The sequence below is a fragment of the Spermophilus citellus genome (genome assembly GCF_964194105.1).
Source record: "Spermophilus citellus genome assembly, chromosome: 8".
Classification (NCBI taxonomy): Eukaryota; Metazoa; Chordata; class Mammalia; order Rodentia; family Sciuridae; genus Spermophilus; species Spermophilus citellus.
The window spans coordinates 112,735,734-112,753,878 of NC_138189.1; the positions used below are offsets into that span (position 1 = coordinate 112,735,734).

The 18,145-nt window shown below is 33.6% G+C and overlaps 1 protein-coding gene across 3 annotated transcripts in view; it reads right to left on the reverse strand.

The window, feature by feature from the left end:
- Positions 1 to 18,145, reverse strand: part of GRID2 (glutamate ionotropic receptor delta type subunit 2) — a gene marked incomplete at both ends in the record, with an annotated part of 1,503,481 nt that overhangs the window by 761,056 nt on the left and 724,280 nt on the right. For 2 of the 3 annotated variants that reach the window (XM_081304511.1, XM_081304510.1), the window contains one exon: positions 8,092 to 8,376. The exons of the other annotated variant lie outside the window; for it this stretch is intronic. In XM_081304511.1, the coding sequence (XP_081160637.1) occupies positions 8,092 to 8,376 (285 nt within the window). The remainder of the gene's footprint in view (positions 1 to 8,091; positions 8,377 to 18,145) is intronic. 3 annotated transcript variants of the gene reach the window in all.

The window sequence follows — 18,145 nt, forward strand, 5'->3', positions numbered from 1 at the left end:
AGTTTAAAAATTCTTGATCCCTCCCTTCAGTTAGAGGATCTGTTCTCCTCTTCCCCACTCATCTGTAACTAATGATTATGAGTTTCTGCAGAAGGGAGACAGCCTTCTCTAAACTCTACGTTAGGATTTTGGACTTATTGCCTCTAACTTGGCTACCAAGCAAGTAAACCCATTGTGAAAGCAGTTATTAGCTTTCTATTGAGTTCTTACTGAAACTGAAAACCTAATCCATGAATGCCCTGATATTCTCAATTTGAGCAGAGTCACCCCAAATTCAACAACTAACAAGATGTGAAGGGCCAAATATATCTGCTTATTAAGTGTAAATCAAAATCAAATACTGCCTTTGGGGGAGATTTTATTCTCTCTTACACCTGAAGTAGAATGCTGCCTTTAATGGTCTTACCTCACAGAGGTTCCCATAAATAAATAGCACTACTCAGTGATTGTTTTGCTAAATTAAAATTTGATAGTGCTTACTGGGGTTTGCTTGGGTGGATCAAACTCAGTAACAGCTGTATAGCACTGAAAATGTCATGGTTACTGTGCAAAGTGGTCAGAACACAAGGCCATTCTCATAGCTCTGTATAGTACTTTCCTTGACCCAGGTTATAGTTTTTCTTCTGACTGCTGGTCTTTAGTCAACAGCTTAGCTGTTTAGTCTGAAACTTAGAAAACCACAAAACAATACACTAAAGATCTCCCCTCCTTGGGGATGTGAAATACACCATGGCTATATTTGATTATTCATGTAGAAGCCCATAGTGAAAGCTCATTATTTGATGAGATCAACTGGATTCAGCTGCTTATAGAGATAGGACTGCCAAGATTGTCTCCATCGCTGCCTGAGCTCATCATAAAACTACACATGATAATATACTCACTATCTCAGAGTAGATGAGAAACAAAGGGCTTTAAGTTTCTGAAATAAGTTATCACTTTCAGCAATAGTTGTGATTCCTGCTCAAAGTTGATCTGCTCATAGACTGTCAGGGAAAGCCATATTATACATGCATAGTCCATACCCATCCAGGCATATGCTAACCTCTGACTACCTCTGAAGTAAATTATGTAAGAATTTGGTCCACTTGATACCTTTTCAAGTTGCTATATTGTTATGGGCTGATCAGGACAGTAGGCATTGCTATCCTAGCCCTTGCAACTAATCTATGTTATTTTTTTAGCTTTTTAGACCATTTGCAGTCTGACAAAAGTATGCAAAAGGCACTCAACAATGAGCTAATAGTGAAGAAATAGAATATATCTGTCATATCCTTTACCTTTCACAGATATCTGACATTGTTGAGTGTTGAAACAATCTCCTCAAATGGTGATTCAAAAAAGATGTCCTACTGAAACCCCTTCACCTCTTTGTGACCCACACACCCTGGTAAGGCAGTTTGTTCATTTAATACAGATGTCCTAAGAAAGAGATCATATCATCTTGACTCTTTTCTGGGTCATGATCAAATAAAAGTGGTGTGAGATAACAGATCTACTCTTAAATTCAAAATTCCATTCTGACCTTTCCTAGCTGTGGTGTTTCTTTCTTTTTCTTTAACAAGCCTGAGTAGCAGCCCAGCCTAAATGGAGCTTAGGGGATTTCAACTTAAATTTGCATTAGCCTCCTGAAGTTTCTTGTTGGATTGACATGATTCTGGTTTATAAGGATAAAGAACATTTTTTGAGCATACAGCTTGTCAAGTTCTACAATGAATGGGCCATATAGACCAAAGTGAAGGACACAATGGGTCTCTATGAGTTTAATAAATATGTCCTTGTAGCCCTTGTATCTGACCATTCTTCATGAAAGGTCTAAGACTAAACGGAATATAATTGAGAAAAAATGAGATTATAGCTATTAGAATGGAAGACACTATTTTTCTGGAGGTAGAAGTAGAGCAACAACTCTCCTTGGGAAGGGGACATCCTCAGACTCCTAGAAATATGAACAAGGGATGGACAATGACTCTTTTCTTCCAGAATGAATTCTGGAGTTTCCTTCATGAAAGACAACACTCTGGTATAGATACCCAAACTGGGATAAGTACCTTAAATTTAACTGACTGCTGGAGTGGCAATTCTTCACCTGATGACTCTACTCACAATTTGATCACTTTTATTTAATAACCCCAACGAGTGTACTGGAAACACTAGGGGATGCACTCCACACCCTACACAGAACACCTTTTAGTATCACCAAAGCTATCTCTACCACTATTCTCACTCTTTACATGAAATGTCAAGAATGCTTGAAAGGCCTGAAACAAAGACTGATAAACAATTATGTTGTGGTTTAAATTATTTTTGATAAAATTGCTCAACTCTGCTATTGTAGGTTAAAAGCAGCTCCAGATATCATGTAAATGAGTGTTCTGAAACTTCATTTAGAAAAGGAGGGCTCAGTCTCATCACTAGTTTCTTGGTCCCTAGAGAAGACAAGCAGGACAAATTGAACCATCTTCCCTCTAGAAATCTCTTGTGATATGAAGTGCTGAGCTCAATTACTCTATATAAATTGGGAATGACTGGTATTACCACTGGGAAAGGTATCCACATTGGAGGTGCTACTGATTTGTCTCCCACACGGGGTAACTAAATTTTCTCCCTTGCGTTAGTCAGTTTTTCCTCACTGTGACAAAATACTTGACTAAAAAAATAAACTCAAAGGAGGAAATACTCACTTCACTCAGTTTCAGTCCATAGCTACCTCCATTGTCATAGGCCCAAAGAAGCCACAACATTATAGCAGAGTGGATGTGGTGGAATAAACCTCAAGGCAATCAGGAAGCAAAGAGAGGGGAACAAAATATTGCCCCCAAGTGCATGCCCCCACCAAAGATTGACTCTCTTCAACCAGGTTCAAATTTGTACAGTTTCTACCACCTCCCAATAGTCTAATCAGCTATGAATGCATCAATGAATTAACCCATTGATGAGGCCAGAACTCTCATGATCCAACCACTTCCCAGAAGCCCTATTTAAGAACATTGATGCATTGGGGACCAAACCTTGAGGGACTTTCCAGATCGAAGCCATAATTCCCTATATGCACTTATAGGTGTATAATTCTTGTGTGAGGATTCTCACCATCTTGAAGACACTTGACTTGTACTTTAGGGGTGATCTTAAGAGACCTTCAAGTGTTTAATTAAATACCAGCAGCAGATAATGTAGGACTCTAATGGGATCTCTCTAAATTGAGGCTACCCTTATTTATTTGGGGGAGCTATATGAAACAATACTTGTAAATCCAAAGGGCAGTTTTCCCTATAATTGAAGTTGTCTAGTTAGAAATCCCTGAGTTTCACTACCATGATCAATGGCACCACTTCAGCTTTGGAAACTGTTCAATTCAGTTTCAACTTTCTGACCAGGGTAGTTATAAGTAACAGACTTTCTTCCCATGTGCAAAGATACAGTCTTTGCAACCATACATAAATCCTCTGTACCTGGATTAATGCTTCTTTCTAAGTTGATAGAATTATGCAAAAATTTAAGGAGAAAACAATTTTAGTTTTGAGTAAATGCTGATAGTTCAAGGGATTTATTCAGTTGACTGAGTCTAGGACCCTAGAAGGCACAGTTGAGAACAATTCTCCTCACTAAAGTCCTGTTTATAGTATCCTTGAATAAATATAGGTGAGAAAAATTGAAAGACTTTGACCCTCCTACCTGTTATTCATGTTAATGAGAGAAGTGACTAATCAGGGCTATTTACTGGTAGCTAACAATGTAGAGAGAGAGTATTAGTGATAGCCAATTCTCCAAGATTCTCTTGTGCTATGGCACATTTTGAAAGCAGATATGCTCACCAGAGCAGAGATGTACAAGTTCTATAAGCTCAGAGCTCTTGGTTGTCATACAAGCCTACCACATGTACAGAATCTGCCTAAATTGCTCTGCATCTCACCATGGACTTGAAGTCAAGAGGAACTGATATTTGAGACTCATGGTGCTTGCTCTGCCATGAGAGTTAAAGTCCTCTCTCTCTAAACTGGGACAGTGGTTACTGGGTAGGTAAGCAGCTATTTCTGCTACAGTTGGGTTAGCCTATTTTGGTCCAATGACTGTTCTGTTTCTATGCTTCCAATAATAACTAAACTTCCCTAACTGAAATATAATAGTTCTCATTGATGCTAACATGTAGAAAATATGCAGGCTTGATGTCATTGTCTTCCTTGAATAATGATGATTTTATACATTCAACTTGGTGAACTTATATCTATTTCACAGTTTGACAGTAATTAATCTTATTCTATTTCTATAGTGTCAAAGTACTCTAGTTATTGAATGCAGGGACTACAGAAGAAATCATCAGGATTAGATTTGGGCTTCTTGATTTTTTGGACATCACATTTATTTTTCATTTATGAAAATAATAATAGTACTACTACTAATAATAACCTCAGAATTCTATTTAAGGATTAAATGAGATAATACATACATATAAAGTATGTAGAATGTAGTAAATATTTTTTATAAACTTAGTACTTGTTATTATATTCTTGTTATTATATTGTTGAGAAGATTAAATGATACAATATCATTACAACATAATATAATACTTATTCTAGTGCCTGGCAAATAAAAATGCTCAAAGATATTTTTACTATTCTAGTTGCTACAGTACTCTGTGACACTGTCTATTCGAGTGGCTGTTTCTCACATATGTTGCTTTTTAAAATCCTCCCTAATTTTCATAACCAAGATCAAAGTCTTAAAGCCTGCCTTAATCACTGATGCCAAAATTAAACACTTTCTTGGTTATATACCACTAGATTCAGTCTGCATCATTCATAACACTTAACCTACTATTTTCTCTATTAAGAGATATATAAACATTTTACTTCTTTTGTTAATTGTAAGCTTCTTAAAGGTTAAGATTACATTCTGTAAAACTTTTTATCTCATCCTTTACTTTGCACTAAGCAAGTGAGTGTTGAATATTTCCTGAATGACACATTTTTAAAAGCTCAACATTTCTTAACCTCGTTTCAAGCCTTTGCAAAAATTCATTGAGGGTTGAGGTTGTGACTCAGGGGTAAAGCACTTGCCTAGCATATGTGAGACACTGGGTTCAATCCTCAGCACCACATAAAAATAAAATAATAAAATAAAGATCTTGAGCCCACCTATAACTAAAAACCAAATATTTTAAAAAAGTGCATTGAATCAACCTATTCAAATCAAGTTTCCACTTTTCCTTCCTCTTTTATCCATTTACTTAGAATCAAAAATGTCTATTTTCTTTGTTAGGGAATTTAAAGTAGACTTTTATACTGTGCCCTTAATCATAATTAACTGCTTCTGGAAAAAATAAAAAACAAGTGTTTCTCTAATTAACTGGATCTAAAAGCTTGAGTCTAAAAAAAAAAAAGTAGATTTTTCTAAGCAAAATACACCTTCAATAACATTTGGCCCCAGCAGGCTGCCTGATTCCATCCACAGATGATGCTTAATCCATTCATTTAATGAAAGTAATTCCTGATAATCAAGATAAAAGTCAAGTACAATTCCAAGGTTCTAACTTAAAATGATGACACTGAAGAATGGATATGTAAATACTCGTAGCCCTCTTCAAGGTACAAGGTATTTGGACAGCTGTTTGTTTATTCTGGACTCCAGCCTAGTTTTTTACTAACAAGATTTATTGTAAGTATCAAAGGGTAATTTTCTTTCATTAAATAACAGTATTACTGGAAATAATTTTAATGGTAGAAGCAGGGCAATTTTTCATAAATTATTAAATTAAATAAGTCAAAAGTGAGTGTATCTTCAGAGTAAAGGAAAAAAAAAGTTTATTGTTATTTCTAAAACTAACCCTGTATCTAACAGAGGACCCATCCATCCACACTGCAATTATAGTATCTTATTTACTCAAAGGAAAATTGAGCAAGAAAGAATTAGGAATTCCAAATGTATATAAATAACTCTGTGAGTATGTATTTGCTGGGTATTTTCAAAAATATATTTACCTCATCAATAATAAAAACATTTTCTCTTATAAGAATTTCCTGGTTAATCCCAACAGGGTTAGAAACAAGCTAACAAAGATGTTCTTCCTTCTCAGACATTTGTAATCAAAGGGTAAAATTCTAATTTTAATGCTTTGAAAATGCCTTAATCAAAAAAATCACTTTTCTGTTCTTTTTTATGGCACTATTTTGATAGCACTAACTGAAAAGAGTTTTATTCTCTTACAGTATTTTAAAAAATTCATTATCTCAACTTATGTTTGATTAGAGACTAAGAATACCATTTAGAGTTATAAAGGTCCTGGATTACATATCTGGAGAAAATTGACAAAGGCAAGCTCAGCTTGTTGATTCTAGAGATAAAACTTAGTTTACTATATAATCTTGTCAGAAAATTCCAGATTTGTGTTGGTTTCAATCCTTACTTTCATTGATGGGCCAATTATTTTTATATCATTTTTGTTTATTTTATTCATTTTAGTCTTTTGGTCTTTGTTTTATGACCCCTAAATAACATGAATTAAGCAACAAAAATACGGGTTTCCTTCCTGGAGACAAAGAAGTATGTTTCCAGAAAGTGCCACAAACTTTGGCTGAAGCTTAGCCATCAAGTTTAATGGGGTTCCAGCTGCCAAAACCCCATGAAGCCTTTGAATATTTAGGGCTAACTGTATTGGCCACTTGTTCTCCTTCCCTGGGAGTCCACAGGAGCTCTTATTTGCTTCTTCCCAGATTTCTGCCAGCCTGATTGTTCTCGGTTCTGTTGATGGTGCTTTCTGGCCCACTCTTGTGTCCCTGTTCTCCAATATTGTTCACAATGTTGGGGAGATTATGACAAGAAAGCATGGCCTTTTTCTTTTCTTTTTTTCTCTTTTTGATGCTTATTTACTCATTTGCTAAGAAAAACAAGTTGCATCACAGAAGGGGAACTCCTTACTGGTTTCTTTTGATAAAAATGCAAAGATGAAACCCATCCATACAGAACAGAAAAAAATGTTAAACTCCTTGTCAAGACAACTTCTAAAGAAATACCTTTCTACATAGGTGTTCATTATTGAGATCTGTTTATTGCCCCTAATGTGATCATACTCATCTCAACTTCTCCCCACTACTGATTAAATAAGAGGGAAATTATATTTGAAAATCTATGGGATTTGTCAGTTAGAAAATATGCTTTTGCTTACTATCTTAATGTACCAAAACTAAATATACAGTGAGAATGTGTTTTCTTCTCAAATTCTGGTAAATTTAGAGACTATGCTTTTTGTTTAATCTTGGAAGATTAAATACATTGTTTTCATTCTACCTTCTATTTTTGTGAAATTTCACATTGAAAACAATGTGCACTATTAATGATAAGGGAATAGTTAAAAAATAAGGTAATAATTTCATCAAATTCAAAGGGTTAAATATTGAATAGATATTAAAGTCTATACCATGCATAAAACAAGGTGTCAGTTTTGTTTTTTTGTTTTTTTTTTTTTTTTTTTTTGTACCAGGATTTGAACCCAGGAGCACTTGACCACTGAGTCATATCTCAAGCCCATTTTTGTATTTTATTTAGAAACAGGTCTCATGGAGTTGCTTAGCACCTCACCATTGCTAAGGCTGGCTTTGAACTCTTGATCCTCCTTTCTCAGCCTCCTGAGCTGCTGGGATTACAGGTATGTGCCACTGTGCCAAGCTAGGTTGCAAGATTTTAAAAGTAATTAAGAAGTTATGTTTTTACAGTGTTCTAGAATCTATCCAAAATGTTCTTACTATTCTAGAAATGTGTACATTTAAAAAAAAAAAGAATGGCAGTATTTATTGTCTTCATGATGTGACATGTGAAAAAACAAGATGTATCAGAGTCATGCTATTTCAAAAATATTTGTAAGCTGAGCGCTAGATATAGGTGTTTATTTTTAAATTTGACTTCAAAGGTACTTAATACAAAAGGATGAACTTAATCGCATTAACAAAGTGTTTGGTTGTTGCTGCTTGATTTATAAAAATATGACAAGAAAACCACAAATAATAAGTATGCTCCTGAAATTTTTTCAGGATTTAATGAAGTTACTTTTCATGCAAACATCCACTTATAAAATTCATACAGATTATAAACACTTACCATATTCACTGTCATAGAATATAATGAATTTCTGCCAGGCATACTCTGTGACCACCCTTAGGATAACCTCATTCAAGTAGACAGGTGGGCGAACCGAGAGAGTATAATCATCATTCCTGTTGCTCCTGGTGAGGCCACAGCCACTTCTTGGGGTCCCAGCTGTTGAGCGCTGAATGAATAAGTGGGGAATGTGCATGGCATCTGCCAAAGACTGGAGGGACCCTGCTGACGTGCAGCCAATGGAGCTGACCAGGGCCAAGATGCCTTGATTCATAAGTTCACAGGCTGTAAGAGAGCATAGTAATATTAAAGAGGTCAATGGGTTTTGCATATTTTCTCTTTCATTTGACTATGCAATATAAATAAATAAAGGAACATTCTATATGAGGGGTTCCACAAGTTATAAAGCGTTGTTGGAAAGCAGTTTAAGAATTCTGATCTTATTAGCTATGTGACTATGTGCAAATTACTTACCTTCTAGTGGCTCAATTTCGCCATCTGTGAAAAGGGTAAAATAGCACAAATCTAAATAGGATTATTGCAAGGATTAGAGATAACAAAGTATCTCTTTGAGTCCCACAAGCTAGGTATTCAAATAATGGTAGCTAAATTTCTACAATCATCAATTACATTTCAGAGAAAGGATGATTCTTTGATAAGTATATAATATGAAGTTTCAAAAAAATATAATATGTAAACTGTGAATAAATGAAGGTTAAGTGAAAGGTTAAGTTTTTTTCTCTCAAAAAACTGTAGAGATGAAAATTTTTTTGTTCTTTTCCTTGACAGAAAAATCTCAGGCAAACAAAATACTACATTTTAACAACTACCTTATTCTGGTTCCCAGATAAATAATTTCTAGTTTCTACCAACGGGATTATGACCTCTGTTGAAAAGTAAATTCAGAAAGAATCCAGATAACACTATTACCATTTGAGAAGCTCAGTTTTTATAATTACTTATAAATCTAGATATTTTTCTAGATTTTAGGCATTCTAAGTATAACATTCTGGGAATTTAGACTTTAATGTAGATTTTTTTACATAATTCTTCAAAACACCTAAAAGGAAAATTTAAATGGTAAGCCCTTCTGTGTAATTAATTGGGGAGTTAATGAAGGCTGATTTAAAATCCAAGTTTAGAAGTACAAGACCAACAATAAGCATATAAAATCAAATACATTATTATGATTGATGTTAAGTCAAACAATAGAAACAAAGTAAATTAATAATTATTTGGAAAATACTTTTCAAAAATTGCCTCATGAGAGACGTTATATTGATTTCAAATAAATATGAAAGACAGCATCAAGGATGAATGCTTCTTAAATCATAATTGATTGAGGTTGAAGTTTTAGAAAAAAAAATCACATTCAACTCATGTACTTCAACTTAACATGCATAGAAAGCAATATGAGTTTATACATGTAATTTCAATAAATACATGCAAGAATCCTGGTTAAAAGTTTGTTTCATTATTGTCTTAAACAAGACTATACTCATAAAAGCAAGTGGAAATTAATTTTTCAAAGATTTTGTTTTAAAAGCTCATTTAGCATTTAAAGTCAAAATAAGTTTCTTAAAGTGTATTTGGTTACAGTAAATCTTTGAATTACACTAGTCACAAGTGATTAAGTAAATATAACATTTTATATACCTTCAACATGAAAGTTTTAAAATTATACCTTGAAAATTTTGAAACAAAAAAATTCAGCTTTAGTATTATGCTACATATAACATTACAGAAAAATTGTATGTTTTAATCTTCAGATTTAGAAGGAGAAATTTCAAATTTGAGAGTTATACATTAATCACAAATAACAAATCAATTTGATTTAGCATATAATCTTATTTCTTCCAAGCAATGCATTTACCCATGAATAATTGCAATCTGAAAATATTAAATAGAAAATTCCAGAAATAATCCATAAGTTTAAATTGCATGCCTTTCTGATAGCCTGATGAACTCTCACACTATCCTGCTCCATCACACCCAGGCTGTGAATGATCTCTTCATCCACACTACCCATGTGGCAGTCATTTAGCAGCCATCTCAGTTATAAGATAGACTGTCAGGGTGTCACAGTGTGGTGTTCCAATAAGAAGGTCAATAGGAACCTAATGCGATGTCACATGCCTAGGCCATTTCCCTTGTTTATTTCATCACGTAGGAATTGACCATCTCACATCATCATAAGAAGGGTGAATACTGTACAATAAGGTATTTTAAAAGAAAGACCACATTGGTGTAACTTTTATAACTTTTATATAGTTGTTTTCTTTTTTATTATTAGTAATCATTTTTAATCTCTTACTATGCCTGATTCCTAAGTCCAAATTTAACACAAGCATGTGTATAAGAAAAGACATAAGATATAGTGTTTGGTACAATCTCTAGTTTCTGGCATCCATTGAGGTCAGTTAGTTTCATTAGCAAATGTATCATTTTTAAATTACTATTTGGTATTACCCATCTGCATTTTGGTATTACCCATCCTAGCAAAAATAAATAAAATTTTCCTATGAAATCAAAATAGAAATTATCAAAAACTATAGTCAAAAACATAACATGTTAGATCTAAATGGTAATTGAGACATCACATATTCCAAATATGCAAAATCAACTTTAACTGTTATGCTAACTATGATTTGTTCATATGTTAGCGTCCTGGAACTCTATTCTAATAAAGATTCTAAAACTCAATAAAAAAGAAAGCACTATAATTATCTTGTGAGGTTTCTCATAGGAAGAGATTGGAATATTAGTAGGCTGCAAATTATACACATGCTTTCTTCTTGTAGTGCCCAACCCATTAATTCTCACAGTTGGGAAGAAATCACATATATCTCCTACAAAGAAAAAAGGAAAAGAAAGAAATAGAAGAGGCTGATTTCTAACTATAGCCCAAGATCCTTTTCAACGCAGCAAACAAACAATGGAGAATCTTTTGTTTGTAAACTTAACATTTTGCATGGCAGAGAAGAGATAGAGATTTCCATAAGGAAAACCGCATTTGGAGATTGTCTGTTAAAAGATGAAATCATTTAGAGTTTTAGTTCCACAGGATGCATACACCAGTACATTAGATGGAGTCTGAGAACTGAGCTAGGAAGATCAGAGTGTGCTTGTGCGTTTCCACTTTTTTTTTTTTTTTTTTTAATGAATGTAATCCAAATCAAGGAATTCTCAATTGCATCTTTCTTCCCCACTATTATTTCGACCTCTGTGATTTATTTATACTATGTATGTATGTACATACTCCACATCCATACATAGAGATAGTATTGAATAGCTTGTGGTTTTGTGACTCCAGCTGTTTGAGATTTTAACACTATCAAAGACGTCTGGAGCTTGTACTAACTGCTGAAAGCACACTGTTTTTGTTTATTTGTTTGTTTTCTAATATTGTTTGCAATAAGTAACACTTTTGACCCATTTTGGTCATTCAGCATTTATGGAAATAAAGTTGGTTGAATACATGTATACACTTAAGTTAAATAAAGTTCATGTGCACTATCTTTTTCATTTCTAAAACTAAGCAGTTTAAGTCTTCTTTTTCTTTTAAGTGCTGTGAAATGGGTTACCTTTTACTAAATACTCAATGAGAACTTGGTGGGATGTTTGGGGATGACATCATCCACTCACAATACAAATATTCCTTGTGATATTTTTTTCTGATTTATTTGTAAGGACCAGTTTACTTTGATAGGACTTCTTCCTTGGATCTCATCAGGACGTTAGCACATACCTTTCACATGTTTTTATGGTTTGAATAGGCCCCCCAAAGCTAATACTGTTATAAACTTGATCCCCAATGCAGTGGTGTTAGAAGCTGTAGCTTGATGGACATATTTGGATCATGGGGACACTGCCTTCATGGATGAATGAAGCTGATGCTGTCATTGCAGAAGTGTGTTCCTTGTAAAAGCCTGAGTTTCTTGTCCCTTTCTCATTACTCTATATTCTACCACGGGATACAGAGATAAGCAGACCCTATTCCATTCCAGCACCTTGATCTTACACTTCCCAGCCTCCAGAACTGTGAAAAATAAGTTTCTATTCTTTATAAGTTTTCCCAGTATCTGGTATTCTGTTAGAGCAGCACAAATGGACCAATACAGTAAAAAAGACTAAACATTGGAATCCCTTCCCACAATACTCTGTGCTCCAAATGCCAATATACAACTTCCCATTGTGGTACTGGGATTATTATTATTATTATTTTATTTATTTTTTTGGTAGCTGTTAGTTTCCAATTATCAGCAGATTTTTTTTCTGGTCACATTAGTGAGGCTGCCTTAAAACTATAAAAAAGAAGTTCACATTAAAAACAAAACAAAACAAACTTTTGAAAACCCAGATTTTTGGCCTTAATTCCCTGAGGCACATAAACTATACCTCGAAAATTTCTAGGCACACTCAAAATATATATTTTTATTCTTAGTGAATACTCCAAAAGCAGGTAAAAGAAGCATCTTAAACATCTGAAAGTGCTTGACAAGGCATGATAAAAATCAAATGGCTTTTCAAGTCATGAAGCGCAAAATCATCAACTAGCATTTATTCCAATTTTTAGAGAATCATTATAATTTCTATTATGAATTTGAAGCAGAACTTACATATTTGAGTATCACCCTTTCTCTGTTACTTACGTGAAAAATATCTGCTTTTAGTCTCTATATTAAATTTATTACAATTTATTTAGGTCTTCAAAAGCTTAAAAATTGTTTCACAATAAAACTGTCAAATATTTACACTCAGTAATGTTTTGCTTTATACTATGTTTAGAAAGTCCTTCTTCCTACAGTCAGCAGATTTACAAAATGATCAGTCTATGTAAAACATCTTCCCAAGCTATACTCTATAATTGAGCAAAGCCTTAAGGAAACATGGCAACTGGATTTCAGAAAACTAAATGAATGTAGAATGTTTTATCTGGTAAAATATGACCTTTATCTCATAATCCCAGCAAGCAAAGAGTAAGAATTAATATAATTGTGAAAAGAATGGTAATCCAGATCATATTACAGGTTTGTCTTTGAAACTTTCCCCATACTTTTATATAAATTCTAGGTATAAAACTACTATTCTTAAAAGATAGCACAAAAGGATTTTGAAAGTTTTCACCAAAAAGAAATAATAAATGTTTGAGAAGATAGATATGTTTAACCTGACTTAAACATTATGCAATGTATTTATTTAATCAAAACATTATATGGTACACATTAGTGTGTAACATTTTATGTTTTTATGTATAAGTTAAAAATAACTTCAGAAAGGATAGAATTACTGTTCTTCATAATAGGGAACTTCTCAGATTTAGAACTGATTCTTTCAAAAGGAGTGACAGAATATTTAATATATTCCAACAAATTATATCCTGTAAAAAATTTAAATAAGATCTTGCTACAAAGATATAGATAGCAATGCATTTATGTTTTTGTAAGAAGAGAAAATGACCCCAAACAATATTTTACATTGCTTTCTCAATTGTTGCTACTTTGCTATCTTTCCCGATAGCATTGCCAAGACTCAGAAGTCACCTTCACTTTTTCTCTTTTATTCTCTATGCCTCTCCACATTAACTTGTTTAACACATATTTTTTAAATATTTAGTTGTTAATGGACACATTACCTTTACTTTATTTATTTATGTGGTGTTGAAGATCGAATCTAGTGCTCCATGTACACAAGGCAAGTGTTCTACTACTGAGACACAACCCCAGCTCTTAACACATCATTTAAATTCTGTATCCTAAATATTTCTTGTAACCATTCCCTTCTTAAAATATCTACAACCAGTTTCTCCATTCAACCTATACCATCTCTAACAGGGTTAATGAAACTCTCCAAGTTCATGTGATTCCATAGCCCCAGCTTATCCTTTCTTCAATCAACCACACCATTAATAGTGTATATTTTTTAAAAATTCATCATATCATTCCCATGTTTTGAAGATCCTCAACCAAGGGGAGACTAATGAGAAATGACAACTAAGTACAATGTGAGATCCTAGATAAGAATCCAGGATGGGAAGAAGTTATGAGTGAAAAAGTTTGTAAATTTTGAACAAGATCTGTAGGTTAGTTAAGGATACTCTGTGAATGTCAATTGACTGTTCTTGATAATTTTACTATATCTATGTAAAAAGTGAACATTAAAGGGATCTGGGTGAGGACTATGAGTGAATTTTTTCTATATATCTAAAATTGCTTAAAAATGAAAAGTTAAAGACAAATAAAACTGTCAATGAATTGGCACTTCTGTTAAAAAAAAATCCTGAAACCATAGCATGGCATATAAAATTCTTTCTGACATTTCATGCTCAACTCATATCTTCCCATTATTCCACATACCCTCCTATAATCATGCTATTTATACACTAATTATATTCCTTCAGCAGTTTATGGGCTTATACAAAGAGAAATTTTTGACATATTCACAATATTGCATCTTCAATTCAAAATCACAGTACTTTCATTGTATCATCATTTATTTACATCTTTTAAATTTCTCCAAAGCAACCTTTTGAAGTATTCAATATATATATATATATATATATATATATATATATATATATATATATATAGAATACTTTATGCAATATATTTATTTACATATATATCTTGCATTTGCTTTTTTCAGATTTATTCCTAAGTATTTTATACATTTATCTTTTATTGTAAATGGTACTTTTAATTTCCAGTTTTTGTTACAATATAGAAAAACTCAGATTTTTGTAGCTTGATTCTGTATCATGAAACCTTATTTAACTAATTTGTTCTAGTTTTCATTTTATAGATTCTGTAGGATTTTATATGTAGATAATCATGTTATCTGCAAATAAGAGCTGCTTTACTCTTTCTTTTCTAATCTGTATGCCATTTATTTCTTTTTCATACCTTATTACACTGGCTGTTAACACCAGTACAATATTGAATAGATGTGGTGATGGCATCTGACCCTTTTCTTGATCTTACAGGAAAAGCAATTGGTGTTTTACAATTAAGTTAAAGACTAGAATTGTTTTTGACCACAGTCTTTATAAGGTTGAGGACTTTTCATTATTCCTGAGATTAGTTTGTTCAAGAATGGAGTAGCTGAGAGTTTCTTCAGGAATGGATGTTGAATTTACTATATTTATTGAGATAATAATATAAGTTTCTTCTTTTAGTCTGCTAATATGGGTAATTGCACTAACTTTTTTCCAAATGTTAAGCTATCCTGTCAAGGATAATGCTGGCCTCAGTAAATGAGTTGGAATGTAGTCACACTTTTTCAATGAATTATTTTTGTGTCGTCAATGTTATTTCTTTCCTAAATGTTTGATAGAACTCATCAATGAAAATTTCTGAACCCATAGAAGCTGTTTGACAATAGATATAGAAATCATCAGCTTATCTGTCTTTTGAGTGAGACTTGGTAGTTTGTATCTTTAAAGAAATTTGCCCTTTTCATCTAAGTTGTCAAATTTACTGGCATACAGGTATTTATAATAGTCCCTTATGGTACTGTACACAATCTCTCTTTTGCTCTTCATCAGTCTAGCTAATGGATTAGCAATTTGTTAATTTTTTTCAAAATCTTTTGGTTTCATTGGTTTTTTTTTCTCCATTACTTTTTTTTTCTTTTCTATTTTGTTGATTTCCAATCTGATCTTTAGTTATTTATTTCTGCAGGTACTGTAGATGTAACACAGGGGCATTCTGCCACTGAGCTGCATCCTTAGCCCTTTTCATTTTTTATTTTGAGACAGGGTCTCACTAAATTACTTATGCTGCCTTTGAACTTCTGATTCTCCCGTCTCAGCCTATTGAATATCTGGGATTGGAGGAGGGCGCCACTACACCTGGTTTGGACTAATCCTTTCCTTTTAACTTGAGTTTAGTTTCCTTCTATGTATTGCTTCATTTTATCCTCTTTCTGCTGAATTTCCCATTATTCACATTTACCACACTTATTTTTATAGTCTTTAGTAATTCTAATAACTGTGGCATAGATCAATGTATTTCTGTTGCTTTACTTTCTGAAAATTGATTGCTATTTCTTGCATTTTTGTGTATCCTGTAATTTCATTTGGATTGCTTCGAGGGTCTGTAGAGACTGAAAGTAGTAGAATATATTAGCATACCCTTTCCTCCTGTCAGGCTGTTAGTATGTAGTGTGTGTGTGTGTGTGTGTGTGTGTGTGTACGCATGCGTGTGTGTTTTCTGGTTTTGTTGTCATTACAGTCTTAAAAATAACTATTAGTTTTTCATTACATTGTACTTGGAGTGGGGCCTGCCCTGCAAGAGACTTTTCATTGTTGATTCTGTTTTTCCCTCAGCTTTCAGCTGTCCTTTGACAGATGCACCAAATGGAGGTATCTGTGTGAGTCCTGGCCCCATCTCCTGGAGTAAAATATTGTGCACTCGGTTTTCTGCTGACCTGGTCCAGCTCAGTCCCAAGTAAGCTGTGTGCTCCTGAGATTTCTCAGTGATGCCAATCACCTGGAGAAAGTTTCCTGGATCCCAGAACTAGCTAACTTCAGCTTGATATTTATAAACAATTTTGGACTTAGATGACTTTCTAACTCTCTCCCAGGTGTCTTTACCAGCAGCATTTGATCTTTCCAGAGGGTTATTTTGCCTTCCCCCAAATCTTAAGATTTTTATTGAGTAGGTAAAAAAAAGGAGAGATAAATGTGTGAAGTACTGTGCTTGCTTACCTAGAACATCCAGCACCTGCAACATGCCTATACCACCGAGGGCAGCTCTTTCTGATACCTGTTGGTTCCACTTTCTTGGGAGCACTTATTGGAGGTCTGTGACTATAACAGAACCTCAACCCCACTGCCCATATCTGCTATTCCAAACAAACATAGCAGCTCACACTTAGCATTAGTGCATTTATTAAAATTCTGAGTGATATTTTTTTCTAGCCTGCATGGAAGGCAGTATTTTCTTATTCCTTTATTCTCTGAAACACTAGACTGTTAAATGTGTTCTGTCTCTCCTTAATGGAACTTGCCACTCTTTGCATTTTTGATATTTGGCTATATTGAAAGAAGTTAAGCTCAAGGAAGTTATAATTTTTTAGATTATTTGACATTTTCCAAAATTTTTAAATTTTTAATTTTGTTAAATATGATAGCAGAATGTATTACAATTCATATTACACATATAGAGCACAATTTTTCATATATCTGGTTGTACACCATGTATATTCACACCATTCATGTCTTCATACATGTAGTTAGGGTAATTATCTCCATTTCCTTCCACCATCTTTCCTATCCCAATGCCCTCTCCCTTCCCCTTCCTCCCTTTTGCCCTAGCTAGAGTTTATCTAATCCTCCTATGCCCCCTCCCAACCACATTATGAATCCTTAAATCAGAGAAAACATTTAACATTTGGCTTTTGGGGATTGGCTAACTTCACTTAGCATTATATTTTCCAACTCTATCCATTTACCTGCAAATGCCATGGTTTTATTATTGTTTAATGCTGAATAATATTCCATTATGTATATATATAGCACATTTTCTTTATCCATTCATCTACTGAAGTGCATCTAGGTTGGTTTCATAGTTCAGTTATTGTGAATTGTGCTGCTATAAACATTGATGTGGCTGCATCCCTGTAGTATGCTGTTTTAAGTATTTTGGGTATAGACCGAGGAGGGATAGCTGGGTCAAATGTTGGTTCCATTCCCAGTTTTCCAAGGATTCTCCATACTGCTTTCCATAATGGCTGCTTTTTCTCAATTTTGAGGGTGGGAATAACTTTCTCTATGTTGTTTTACAAGTCAAGCAGTCAAATTCAATTACTCTTTGAATGTTCTTATAACATTTTGAAAGTACTTATTGCATTGTAATCACCTATGCATGCAAGCCTTCTGGATTAAACATTGTCTTTTCCAGTGTTTTTTGGAAACCAATACTTTTAACCTTATAAACTCAATCCCAGATCATTAGTTATGTTGAGACAGATATTTACATACTTTTAATTAGGAAGACAGTACACTGCTTCCAGCTATCACCAAGGGAAAAAAAAAAAAAAAAAATATATATAT